The 14,879-nt window shown below is 36.6% G+C and overlaps 1 protein-coding gene across 3 annotated transcripts in view; it reads right to left on the bottom strand.

Annotated features, from left to right (window-relative positions):
* Positions 1 to 14,879, bottom strand: part of Lclat1 (lysocardiolipin acyltransferase 1) — a 153,295-nt gene that overhangs the window by 126,120 nt on the left and 12,296 nt on the right. The window contains exon 1 of one of the 3 annotated variants that reach the window (XM_070025312.1): positions 11,022 to 11,122. The exons of the other annotated variants lie outside the window; for them this stretch is intronic. Within the exon in view, the coding sequence (XP_069881413.1) occupies positions 11,022 to 11,056 (35 nt within the window). The 5' untranslated portion in view covers positions 11,057 to 11,122. Of the gene's footprint in view, positions 1 to 11,021; positions 11,123 to 14,879 lie in introns of those variants that run through there. 3 annotated transcript variants of the gene reach the window in all.

Here is a 14,879-nt window from a genome sequence, read left to right as displayed (position 1 = left end):
TGCTATTACCCTGAGGAAAGGTTATTCAAAACCTGTTAAGCAAATATGATTCAGTTACCAAAACGTCTTCCAATTGTTGGCCCTTACAGTATTTTTGAATTTATATCCTTTCTATGTAAAACAGTAAAAATACAGCAAATAGAAAGATATAATGAAAAAGTCACTTTATAGTGAATATTTTCTATAGTCACCAATGCGCTGTCATATTTTTACCTCCACCATAGATACAGATACAAATATCATGGTATATGTGAAGTTTAAAAGCACAAAATTTTACAGAATAGCGAGATTTCAAACCTAGTTCTGGCATTCAATCTAGATAGTTGTTTCTTGTTTCTTTGGTTTTTTTTTTTTCTTTGTTTTTCTCCTTTTTTTGTTTGGCAAATCCTTGCAGCCTTTCTAAAACTGAACTAAGCCAAGTACCAGTTATTCATACCTCTCATCTCAGCTCTCAGGAGATTGAGATCTGGAGGATCTCAATTTGAAGCTAGACTAGGCAGAAAAGTCTATGATGCTCCATCTCAAAAATAACCAGAACAAACAGCTGGAGATATGACTCGAGTGGTAGAGCACAAGCCACACAAGCAATTCAAACATTCAAGCAACCATGAGGACCTGAGTTCAAACGTGGGTATCATAAATAAATAAATATATACATATATAATTTTTAGAATTTGAGGTATTTTTTGTTTTTTTCTTTTTAAGTTTTTTGTTCTTTAGTGGGGGGTACACGGGGAGTCTATCAGGGTCTCACTATTGTAGCCCAGGCTCATCTAAAACTTGTAAAACCTCCTGCATCAACCTCCAAGGACTAAGACAACAGATGTGCATCACCACATCCATAAAAACATTCTTACTTTTTAGAGAAAGAAAAACTGGCCTGAAATGGAAAAAAAAGGACTTAGTCAAAGAATCACAACTGAGAAACCCAACTAGACCCCTAAGAAGCCAGGTGTGCCCTTTAGTTTGTGATATAAATGAGAAACTCCACCTGAATATTACATTTTAAATTATTGCACAGTGCAAAACCAGTCTTAAGTCTCCAATTACAAATATTATGCCATATAGTATACTCTTTGGTTAGCAAAATTAATTAAAATCTTTAAAATAAATCTGTAATTTTCCATTCAGTACAACTGTATAAAGTTGCACTGAGATAGAATGTTATTATAAAATCTCTATTCTTTTAATCAATTTACAGTCAAAATTTTAACTCCCAGATGAAAAATTAGGCTTTGTAGTTTGAGAATTCTATCAAAATATAGAAAGACAACAGCCACAGAACTAAACTCAGGTCAGGTAGCATTCCAAAATTCAGCTGTACTGAGTCTAACAGAAATTACATGATAAATAGTGATCAGGTTTTCAGGTCAGCCTACAAAAGAAAACTCTACTCAAAATGTACCTGAAAATAATATCAATAGCATAGTCTTTAACCACTAGGAATAAAATCTAATCTGGAATCATTGTCTCTGACTGCCTCCAATCTCTTGTTAGTTTTCATAGACTGTGGGAGGCCCCTCTCCTATCGGCCTGCTCTTTCAAAGGCCTCTGTGACTGGCTTGTACATATTTTTTCCCCTTCATCAACACTCATCACTTGGTTCACAGGTTTTGGCCCACAAATTGTGGACCACAAATTATTTATTCCTTAATTTCTATTGCCTAAGTAACATTTTGATATCTTTTCACTGCCCGAAAAACCTCTAGAATAGTAAAAAAGAAGAAAAATACAAGGCCAGTTATGGTGGTTTATAATCTCAATTACAAGGGTGGGGAAATCAGAGGGATCCAAAGCCATCTGGGACAGAAAGTTAGCTAGATCCATCTCAACAAATAAGCCAACCATGATGGTGTGTGTGTGTCTATGATACCAGCTACTCAGAAGGCTTAGGACTGTTTGTTTAAGGCTAGCTGTTGGTAAAAATGAGAGACCCAACTCAAAAAATAACTAAAAACAAAAAAAGGTCTGAGGGATGGGCTGGGAAGGTGGCTCAGTGGTAGAGCGCTTACCTTGCATGTATGAGGCCCTGGGTTCGATTCCCCAGCACCACATAAGCAAAAAAAAAAAAAGAAGTGGCGCCGTGGCTCAAGTGGGAGAGCGCTAGCCTTGAGCTGAAGAGCTGAGGGAAAGCACCCAGGCCGAGTTCAGGCCCCACAACCAGACCCCCCCCCAAAAAAAAGATCTGAGGGAATGACTCAAGTGGTAGAGCGCCTGCCTAACAAGCATGCTCAAATTCCAGTACTGCCAAAAAGTAAAAGAAAACAAAGTAGAGAAAAAAATTCATAAAAATTACAAGAAATCTTTAAGTGTTTTGACCACTTCACCAAAAAGCACAGAAGAGTCCAATGAGATTTTTATAAGCTCCTACTTTAATTGAAATGTTCTTGTCTAGTACCCCTGCTTAATCCTTCTAGACTTTAAATCTTACACTGGGCACTTCTGTGCATTTCTCCTCCCAGAAGAAAGCTTCCAATTTCATTCCTTCTCATGTTCCCTCTCATTTCTCATTTATACTCTAAATGGAAAGATAATGAGAACGAGTCTTTGGTGCACACAGAACGGAAATAAGAGATGAGACCTAAGGGGCAGTCGGGCCCTGAAGGTCATCATTAATCTGTGACTTGGTTATATACAAGTTAGGGATTATATAAAAATCTCTGGCAGAAAGAAATAGTTTGATAAATGGAAACTAGAAAATCTCATGGAATTTTCCAAAAAAAAGCGACCTTATATATCGCAATTTGTAATAATGCCTGTGTTCATCAAGGCTCACCCTATCTTTCCAAAGATTAGACTGAAGATTAACCCTAAATTGTCTCTATATAATATTGACCCAAACACAACATAAAATGTCAATCTAAAATATCAAAAGCTAGTTCTAATTTGATGAAATGAATTTACCTACAAATAGAAAAATCAATTTCTACTTAGTCAGTGATGAAACCTAAAAGGGCAACAGCTACTATAGCCTTGAAAATCCAATGGGAGAGAATGGTAAATGGCTCCGAAAGGCAAAAGGAATCTAAAAGCCATGACTTCCCTCCAGGAAATGTTCAGCAACATAATGAGAGCAAATTCTCTAAATTACAAATAATGAATATTTTAAAGAAAGTAATGTAGGATCAATGAATAAATGTGTCAGTCAAATACATCTTTAAAATAAACAACTTACATGCTGGATCTATAGATACAAATTATTAAACTACCACTTATATGATTGAAGCTAACCAGAAACCACAGTCTTAAGCAATGTAAAGAAAATATGATCAAATACAATTTAAGCTGACTTGGTACAAACAACTAAGTACCCCAATAGAGAGCTGTAAACAGTTAAAACTACATTAACCTACCCACTATTATTTTACATAAGCTGGTCCTAGTTCTATCACTTACTGTATGACCCTATGCAAACTATTTAACTTCTCTACATCTTGATTTATGCACTAGGAAAATAAGATTTGCCTCAGGATTATTGTGAGAATTAAATGACAAAGAAAACTGCTTTGAGAATCTCTAGAACAGAGTGCATGTTCTCTAATGGCTAGTTTTACTCATTTGATGCATGTTTACTTGAACTCATATCCATGACTTTGCAACCTTCAAAACCCCAAAATGCTAAGCACTCAGTAAAAGCTAAGTATTTGCTGGCTGAGGACTAGTGGTCTATATTGTGTCTAGAACCTTGAAGCTAGGAGATTTTAGAAATTATCTAGAATAATTTCATTAATTTAACCTAAGACTTATTAGGGATTGTCAAATCTTTGTTCAAACACATCTGGGGACAGAAATTTGTTATCTCAACAAAATATTTAAGCACAGTATTAACTGCTAGAAAGTTCTTTCTAAAGATTTCACTGTACTGATTATTGCCTCTCAAAAGGGTTTCTGGAAAGACAAATTCACTAGGGGGCATCATTTATCAAGAGAAATTATACCAGAAATAATCATTTTAAAAGAATTTTTCCATTATTATTCTGACAGATACACTGAGCCCAGTTGAACAAAATATGTATGTTCATTTTAAAGTTATTTAATATATACTGAAATGCTCAAGAGAAATTAAAATGAAGACTGTCGAGGGTCATGAAATCCTAAATGTACCTATCTTGGTATACAGATAAGTGATTCAGATTATAATATAATGTCAGTTCTTTTCAACCTACTACATTGCCTCTCAATAATCTGATATAATTTTAATAAGTTTGTAAGAGAAAAGCATACAAAACAAGATTGCATTTGTTATGTCCCTTATAGCCAGAATACAAGTCACCATCAGTAACTGGGGAAAAAAAAGAAAAAGATATGATACCAAAAAGCAAATTATAAATATCCATAAGACTAACAAGAAAAAGCCAAACCCAAATCTACTATGTACAATTACTGAAATTATAAAACCAAATTATGTTTAAATGCCTTTGCATTAACAACATAATGGTACAACTATAAAAAGTCATCTACTGCTGTTCACAGTAACATGGGGAAAAAATCATGACCAATACCAATTACCATATTTGCTTACGATTTATCCAACTTTACACTATAGGAGCTATTTTACAACTCTGTACCTTATGCTGCTAGGTAGAAGATTTGATTAACCTCCCAGTCTCTGCCAGCACATCCCCCCCGGAGTTCTGTCTCTATAAACAATATATTTCAACATTCTTTCTCTGCACATAAATTTGTAGATTATTTTACATTTTCTCTGAACCCCCTAATGATGTGCTTGATTCCCTCATCGATTGTCAGTTTAAAAAACCTTTAACATATAGTTCTTTTTATACCTAAGTCCCAATCTTTACCTACCAAGGACCTTTAAAGACATTTTTGTGGTGTTTAAGCTATTACTTTGCAATGAGAACCAACAGGTGACAATCAATAGCAAAGACAAGTCAAAAACCAATGGTTACTATTTAATAATTAATGTAAGGATAAATAAAATTTTATTTTTAATAAAAAGAAACAGGTTGGTAGCCCTCTTCTCCCCTCAGGGCAAACAGTAGTTTCTGATGGTTTTGGCAATGAAGATCTTGGTGGCTTAAAACAATGGAAATTCATTGGGTGCCAGTGGCTCACACCTGTAATCAGGAGGCTGAGATCTGAGGATCACAGTTCAAAGCCAGCCTGGGCAGGAAAGTCCCTGAGACTCTTTATCTCCAATAAACCACCAGAAAACTGGAATTGGCGCTGTGACAGGGAAGTAGCCTTGAGCTGAAGAGCTGAGGGACAGCGCCCAGGCTCAGAGTTCAAGGCCCACAACCGACAAAAAATAAATAAAAAATAAAAATACAAGAGAAATTTTGTCTATTATCTAGTGCCAGTGGCTCACACTTGTAATCCTACTCAGGAGGCTGAGATCTGAAAATCTATTTGACTCTTATTTATAATTAACAACTAAAAAGCCCATCGATATCTCAAGTGGCAGAGCATCCCTTGAGCAAAAAGCATCCAGGCCCTAAGTCCAAGCCCAAAGACTGGCACAAAGAAAAGAAAGAAGGAAAAGAAAAATACGGATCAAATTTTATATATAGTTTCTTATGAACCAACTACATGCATGCAACTGAACACATATACTTAATAATTTTTTTTCCAGTCCTGGGGCTTGAACTCAGGGCACTGTCCTTGAGCTCCTTTGCTCAAGGCTAGCACTCTACCACTTAAGACATAGAGACACTTCTGTTTTGTTCTGCTTATGTGGTACTGAAGAATTGAACCCAGGGCTTCATGCATGTTAGGCAAGCACTCTACCACTAAGCCACAGTCTCGACCCCTTAATAAATTTTTTAAATCAAGATTTCTTTCCCTTGTACTTTTGTGGGAGGGAGGGGGTGTCTTTTTCTTGGCAGGATGTTCTTATGACCAACATACTTTATAGAGTTGAGTAATACTAAAATAAGTTTTTAAATAAATTTGAAACAAACTACTTTCCAAAGGCAGCAAAATTTATTTTTATCCTCTAAATTTTTCCAGACAATTTCAAGGTCCACTAGCCCTTGAATCTCCTCCAGAATTGAGCAGTTTTAATTCCATGAAATTAAAACAGATTCCAGATGAATGAGGAGCTACATGTAAAATATAAAAATGGAAAAAAAATCCAATAGTCACATATGAAAAGATATACAACAAAAAATTAGATTAAGGCAATGTTATAACATGATTCCAATCACTACATTTTCATATTTGACAATATTATCTGGAAAACATGAGGGAAGCAAGAATTGAAACATAGTTGCTAGCTAGGAACATAAACTGATAGTGCTCTTTTTAAAGGCAATGAGAAAAAAAAACTAACAAGAATTTTTAATGTATATACATTTTACTCAATATTTTCATCCTAGTCTTCTCTACAATAGTGGCGGGTGCTGGTGGCTCACACCTGTAATCCTAGCTACACAGGAGGCTGAGATCTGAGGATCATGGTTCAAAGCCTGCCCGGGCAGGAAAGTCCATGAAACTCTTATTTCCAATAAACCACCAGAAAACTGGAAGTGGCACTGTAGTTCAAGTGGTAGAGCACTAGCCTTGAGCTGAAGAGCTGAGGGACAGTGCCCAGGCCCAGAGTTCAAGGCCCACAAAAAAAAAAAAAAAAAAGATCACTAATGACTGGGATTTGGCTGGGGGGAAAGGGGGTGGGGAAGCAGGGAAGAAAACAATGTTTCATTACTGAAACTTATGTATGTGAAAATTAGAATGATGATTATCAATAGATATAATGGCTAAATTATGATAGTCATATAAAGAAATTTATGTAGCTACTTATAAAAACATAAAAGTATACAATGTAAGTTGTCATTTAGAAAGTTAACCATGATAAAAGATGTTTAAAAAGCAACTTACAAAATAAATGAGTGAATTTAAGAGAAATAAATAAAAATACTAAACATATCAATATATGATAATACATTATGAAGCCACATTTTCAGAGTATATCATATGACATGAGAAAATTCTAACAGTACAAGTTTTCAAAAATAGAATACAAAACTGTATACCAAACTGGGGATATAGCTCAGAGGTAAAATGATTGGCTAGTCATTTTATACCTAGCACCACTAAATTAATTAAAGTTCATGAACAAAGAAGATTTCTGAAAACTATTCTTTATCAGAATTTACTCAACCTAAAGATAGTTTACTTTAAATACCTTTATTTCAATGTCCCACAACTAAAACTGTTCTAAACTTTCATGATTTAAAATTTCTTTTATATATTATTGAATGTATAAAAAGGTAACTACTGAGCCGGGTGCCAGTGGCTCACACTTATAATCCTAACAAATCAGGAGACTTAGATCTGAGAATTGTTTTCCAAAGCCAGCCTGGATAGGAAAGTCTGTGAGACTCTTATCTCCAACTGACCAGCAAAAAGCTAGACGTGGAGCTGTGGCTCAAATGGTAGAACACTAGTCTTGAGCACAGAAGCTCAGAGACAGCACCTGGTCTCTGACTTAAAGCTCCAAAAATGGTGGGGAAAACGGAAAACAAAAAACAAAAGACAAAAAAGTCAACTCTTGATAAAATCATAATCAACATGCTTACTCAAATATCAAACAAAGATTAGACATAAAGTCAGTGGATCAAAACAATCTGCTTTTCAAGATTTCTGGGCAAAGCATATCCCCTGATCTCAGAAAAGGCTCCCTCCAGACAGAGAGGAAGTATTCATTGGGACCAAAATTTACTAAATACACTCATGTTCTTGCTGCCTCTCCACCACCACAATTCTCAAAATGCTACCCTCTCTTCAAGACCACACTCAAATTATACCTGCTGTTCCATGAAGCTGCTCTCCCTTTTAACTCAAAAAAACATTTAATTACCAGAACTACTCAGTTGGTTAGCATGTGCTGTTTTTATACCAACATTCTTTTCCTATATTCTAACTTTCCAATTATATTTTACAAGGAGCTAGAACACACATGTTGTATCACTAATAAAAACTAGAGATAAAAATGGAGTGACCTATCCAAAAAACACAGTAAAGGTTTGTTTTGTTCCACGTAAAGACTGAGGTGGTGGTGTTAGTTTGTACCTTGAATAACTGCCTAAAGAAATGGGTTTTACCTTGCAGTAAGAGAGCAACTAAAAGTTTCTGAGCTGAGAAATTATGGCTGAGTTTAACAGAAGACACTTGTAATACCAGCATTCAGGAGACTGAGGAGGATTAGTGGGGATTGTTGACTTCAATCTTCCTGTAGCTTGGCCAACATAGGTAGATACTAAATTTAAAAAAAAAAAAAAAAAAGAAAGAAAGAAAAAGGATGTGATAAAAAGCTTCTTAGAAAAGGAAGTTCTTATCTCATACAGTAGAGGGGATAGTAACGTTTACAGAAAGAAAAGCAGTTGACTCAACATAAAAAGTTAAAGGACTTCAGGGTAAAAAGCACTGAATTCTCCAACAAGATCTAGCTATGTAACCCTGGGAAAATCATGACTTTACTTTTTCTACCCAAAGAACAGGGTAAATAAAAGCAGACCTTACCTCACTGTGGTGTTCTATAAAATCATGCATATAGCACAATAACTACAATGTCTGACAGAGGCAGGCACACAGTTCTCTGATACCAAGTCTGTGACACCAAGTAAGTGCCCTACAATTCACTTCATTTCTGCTATTCAATCAGATTCCACAGGTATGGAAGAAGATGCCCACAAAAGTGCTGTTTCTGCAGATGTCTCCAGGTTTTCCACAGTATGGTCACACTTGACTGCAAATCCAGAGGTTCCCAAAATCCTTCAAAATTTCACTACCACAACTCTGCAGAAGTAATATATTTAAACAACCACACCTTTCCGATAAAGGCTGGACCCAAGTAAGAGCTACATAGGTCAAGGTCCAGGTGAGAGAAAGAGAGGCCTCATGCTCTGTCCTTAAGAATTCCAGGAGTCATTGCAACAATGAGATGTACAAGACACTATGTCGAAAAAGGAACTTTACAATTTAGGCTATGTCAAAAAACAAACTTTACAATTTAGGGGGAGTGTAGTTGTGGAGATGGGAGGGAAGGGATGGTAGGGGAAAAACAAAGGAGGAGGCAACAATGCTTGTTAAGAAATGTACTCGTTATCTTGCCCATGTAATTGTAACCCCTCTGTACGGTATTCTCACAAAAAAAAAAATACATTAAAAAAAATGTACTCATTACCTTGCTCAAGTAATTGAAATCCCTCTGTACAGTATTTTCACAATAAAAAACTTATTTAAAAAGAAAAAATAATTCCAGGAGTCATTTTGAATACACTTATCAATGAAAATAGAATAAAGAATCTCAGTGAGAGCTGCTGGCAATAGGGGATACAGGGACAGAGAAAGAGAAACAGGCTCTGTCCAAGGATAGGCACTAAAGAGGAGAGGGTTGAACTACTAGGAGGATTAAAATGGTAGAAGTAAACTGTTCACAAACTGAAAATTAAACAATGAAACCTGGTGCAATTGTTTTGAGAAGGGTGGGAGAGTGACAGAGGGAAAGACTGCAATATACTTTAAACGTGTAGAAATGTATCAATGAACTCCATGAACCTAAATAACTAATGTAAAGCTAATAATTTAAAAAGAAAAAGAAAAACACAATCCACGGGTCAATCACCTAGCACATTATGTGCTCACCAAAACCCCAGGCTTTTTATATGGGATTTCATTACTACACATGAGTGATTAAATAACTAGCCACAGGACTGAACTCTGTCCCATCCTTCTCACCTCCTCTAAGACCTCAGAGACCACAGAGTAGGGCTCAAAGTTCTAAATCTCTAATCTTAGTCTTTCAGACATGAACAGTGCCCTCATTAAAACTATTTAAGGACTTTGGGCCCAGGGTGTGATGTCACATGCCTAAATCCTAGTTACTTATGAAGCAGAGATAGGAAGATTATAGTTTGAAGCCAGCCCAGGCAAAAGTTAGGATATCAGTCTCAAAACAAGCCAGCTGTGATGGCATAGACATAAGAACTTAACTAAAAAACTAACTAAAAGCAAAAGGTCTACAGCATGACCTTACCTAGCAATCTCTAGGCCCTAAATTCAATTTCCAGTACAGATTTCCAGTATTCCTATCAGAAAATTTCACAGGATTTTGAAGCTCTCTGTATGGTCCAAGGAAAGATCAGAGACTATTCTATCACATATAAAATAAAAGGAAGATGCTATTTTAGAAACCAATGAGTAGATTATTAAAGAAATACAAGCAAAAAAAAAAAGTATTACAAAACAGCAATAGAAAAAAGGCTGGAGGAGGGGTTAAAACTGTCTATTAAGGTTTAAGCCCAGACAATCAAACAGAAGAAACAGACACATCCCAGGGCAGGAAGGTGGCAAGTTGAGGCAAAAGGCTGATTAGCCAAGAATTTCAAATGGGCATTGGCCAATGCACCTAGAGATGTGAGAAGATAAGGCCAGAATTCGTTTTCAGTTACCCACACAGTCAAGATCCCCACCTCCTAACTCCTCAAAGCACTCAGTGTTCCAAGGAGATACCAAGTCAATAGTGTCACTTCAATCAGTATGTGCCCTATAACAGTCAACTAAAAGCAAGTTACTGCTTACAACAAAAAATGCAAGAAGGTTAAATTCTAGAACACGTTCCACTCTTATTTTGGACTCTAAACAAAATGGCACAAAATGGTACTTCCAATCCTAAAGACTGAAAAAAAAATCAATCATATAATCAAGTACCAAACAGAAATGCTGATTTTATTCTTTGACAGAAGCACATCATTTCATTTTCTATCAAGAAACAGCTTAGTAGCACTGTGGTTCAAGTGGTATAGCACTTACCTTGAGCTGAAGAGCTCAGGGACAGCACCCTGCCTCAGAGTTCAAGCCCCACTTTCAAGAAAAAAAAAAAGTAGCTTGTAATACATATTATCAGAAATAAATGCTTACTTTCCAGTGAGAAGGTTTTGAAGCAAGGAAAGACTATTTCCACACAAGCATAAACAAGACCAACTATGATCAACTCAAAAAGCTATGTGTATCTGGACACAAAATGAAAACCTGAAGTATGGAAACCTGCAAAAACTTACCCCAAGGTTTTCAGTCCTGCTAGTAGAAAGTACATTCAGTGGCTAGGAATGGCCTTCTTTATCACTCATCAATTAAGAAGTATCATAGTTTATGGAAAATAAACTTTTCAACTTCCTAGAAGAAAATTCCAATTTGGTCTTTTAGAGCCTGTGAATGTAACAAAATGAGACAAAATAAGCTAGGCACTGATGGCTCATACCTGTAATCCTAGCAACTCAGGAGGCTGAGATCTGAGAATCATGGTTCAAAGCCATCCTTGGCAGGAAAGTCTGTGAGACTCTTAACTCCAATGACCCACAAGCTCAAAGTGGTAGAGTGCTGGCCTTGATCAATAGAGCTCAAGGACAGTGACCAGGCCCTGAGTTCAAGCCCATGACCAACAAAATAATAATAATAATAATAATAATAATAATAATAACAGCCAAACTGCAGTGGCTCATGTCTATAATCCTAGCTGGAGACTGAGACCTGAAGATAATGGTTCAAAGCCAGCCAGAGCAGGAAAGTCCATGAGCCCCTTATCTCTAATACACTACTCAGAAAAAGCTAGAAGTGGCGCTGTAGCTTGGTAGAGCACTAGCTTTAAAAGAGGCTCAGGGACAGCACTCAGGCCCTGAGCTCAAGCCCCAGGACTGGCAAAAAAAAAAAGGACAAAATAAAGAACAAAAAATCTAGGACACTGTAGTAGTCCAGTCAGATGGTCATGGTGTAAATATCCACGGAAGTAAAACACTGAAATACAACTGACTCCATTCCTACTAGTACCACCCAAGAAGGGACTGTGTTGTCCTGATGAGGATGGAAGTAAGATGACAGCCTAGCATGTGTCCTACAGATTCCAGAAAGACAGAAAGTCTGAAATAGTAGCATTGTTCAGGTCCTTAGAGTTGCTTTTCCTTAAGAGCAATGCTAATAAACAAAGACAAAATCTCCACCAGGAAAGGAAGGAATGGATAAGGGGAGGCTCTCCTCCCTCACACATGCTTAAAACATGGGTGACAAAAGAAAATTTCTGATAAATCCTCAGTTTAATTGCAAGGGCATGAGGTGGAGAAGGGAAGAGGTAAGGGAAGTTCATCAGTTAAGAGGTGAGACCAACAAAATTAGTTTCACATTTTATATGAAGAAATCTTGACTTAAACCACATTACAGACCATCAAACAAGCAAGCACGCACACACACACACACACACACACACACACACACACACACACACACACACACACACACACACACACACACACACACACACACACACACACACACACACAATTCAAGCAATCTCCAGCCAAATTTCTTAATTTTCTTTATTTTTCAGGTAGAGCATGACCACTTCTGCCCTGGATCACATTGGACTGCAATCCTCATAGAGTCTCCCATCCACCTGGAATTACAGAAGTGTACAGGGAGCCTGGCATCACAGGGTACTATTTAAACTTTCTGTACTATAACCCCCAACCAATCCATAAGCAACAATTATTTCCTCCTGACTGCCCTCCTATCTAAAATCTGTCCTCACTTTGTATAATTATACCCCTCTTATCTACTGTCACAGAAGTTTCAACATAATTTATGACTGTCCATAAAGAATACTGGCAAGGATGTTAGGAGGAAAAGAACCTATTATACTTACTTGGTTAGGATCGAAATTAGTTGAGCCACAATTCCTGGATATATTTCCGAAGGAAACTAAGTCAGCATACCATTAGAGATTCCTGCAATCCACATTTACTATAGCACTATTCACATGTCATGTAATCAGCCTAGGGGGTCTCCAACAATAAATGAAAAAAAATAGACTAAAAACAATGGAGTATTCTAGCCATAAAGAAGAAAAACACTGTTGGGTGTTGGTGGCTCATCCCCGCAATCCTAGTTTCTCAGGAGGCTAAGATTTTGAGGATGAAGTTTGAGACCAACCCAGACAAAAAGGGTCTGTGAGACTCTTATCTCCAGTTAACCAGCAAAAATCCAGAAAGAGAGGTATGGCTCAAATTGTAGAGCACTAGCCTTGAGATAAAAAGCCAGAAAAAAAAATGGATAAAACTAGAGCTCAGAAAAAATCAGAAACCAGACTCAGAAAGACAAATATGGCATATTTTCCCACATGAAGAATCAGGTGTCAAGAAAATAAAAGCAAAAGGAGGGATCAAGAAAAGAGGAAGGAGGGAAAGTGAAGGTAAATATGATCAAAGTCCATTAATTTTAGGTATAAAGGTGTCATAGTGAAACCTATCAATTTGTACAAGTAGTATGTATACACATACATGCACATCCATATATCCTTATCCGAATGAAAGCTGTAAACAATACCTTATGAGAAAAAGACTTGTAAATGGATGTATATTGAATATTGTATGAAAGGACTGTAATTTGGATTATCACAATATGCCCTAAATAAAATCCCATGTAGTATAATCCTTAAAGAGGATGGCAACCAGAAGAGGAAGACTGAAGTGAGGCAACCATGAACCAAGGAATGTCAGTAGTGACCAGAAGCTAACCAGAGACCAGGAGTGACTCTCCTCTGGAGCCTCTCAAGGTGAAATGGCCCTCCTATATTTGGTCTTATTTAATTCATATTGACTTCAGAATTCTTGTCTCCAGATTTTTTGTGTTTTTGCTACTACCAGGGCTTGAACTCAGTGTATCACTCTTATTTGGCTTTTTTGGTCAGGGCTGGCACTCTACTACTTGAGCCATATCTCCATTTCCAGCCTTTTGCTGTTTAAGCAGAAAGAAGAATCTCATGGATTTTTTTTTTCCTGCCAAGACTGACTTTACACTGCTATCCTTAGATCTCAGCCTCCTGAAAAACTACAATTACAAGCATGAGCCACCAGTGCCTGGCTTATCTCCAGAATTCTGAGGAAATAAATGTGTATTGTTTTAAATAGCATACCTATCCAACTCTTAGGTACATTGTAAAGAATAAATACATATGGAAAAGCCCTTTGAGAGGTTTGAAGTAAGAACAGCAAGAGGGAAAAACAGAAACAATTTATATTCCTAATTCAAAGCAAGAATGTAATATCCCTAATGTCTGGAGAGTTAAAGAAATTCTACATAAAAAGATAAGTAGAGCTTTGGGAACAATCACATACAATGTAGACTCCATTTTCTGAAGATTAGCCTACGATAAGAACTGCTTATCCCAGTAGCCAAGGGAAGAACCAATGATGTTTAAGTCTGACTTCTAGTATGTTTCTCCTCTGAAGAGAAATGAAAATTATGATAGCTTCATTACTATTAGAAATAAATTAGCAAAATAAGGCCCTAGCACTGCATTGGCTACTGTAGATCATTTCAGTCTTACTTTTCTTCTGTTCTCCCATTCATAGAGAATAAAGCAAACATAATTCTTCCTTTAAACAATTGGTCTTATGAGTTAACTGTATTTACAATATTATGTAAGTTTAGCCAGGTATGATGGTTCACAGTGGAACATACCTTATAGTCCCAGTACTTGGGAAGCTGAGGATATAGGATAATAAGTAGCATACATAGAGAGACCTTGACTGGGGGAAGGGGGGAAGAAACCTGACAATATTTTTTATGAATTTCAAAATGACATAATGAAACATGTCATGATGATGATACATGAAAAAAAGAAAAACGAATAAGGTACTTAAAACTCCCAAATAACAGAATTACCTTAACAGCTATAGGATGCTGCATTTAGAATTTTGGCCATTGTAATACAGAATTTACTCTTATTCAAAACTCCCTTAAATTTAAAACCACAAAGCCAGGCACTCGTGCCTATAATCCTAGCTACTCAGGATGCTCAGATCTGAGATCATAGTTCAAAGCCAGCCCAGGCAGGAAAGTCTGTAAGACTCTTATCTCCAATAAAC

This window comes from Dipodomys merriami, unplaced genomic scaffold, assembly GCF_024711535.1.
Source record: "Dipodomys merriami isolate MVZ:Mamm:240054 unplaced genomic scaffold, mDipMer1.0.p SCAF_17, whole genome shotgun sequence".
Classification (NCBI taxonomy): Eukaryota; Metazoa; Chordata; class Mammalia; order Rodentia; family Heteromyidae; genus Dipodomys; species Dipodomys merriami.
Note: the sequence above shows the minus strand (reverse complement) of the source record. Positions and strands in the feature narration are given on the sequence as shown.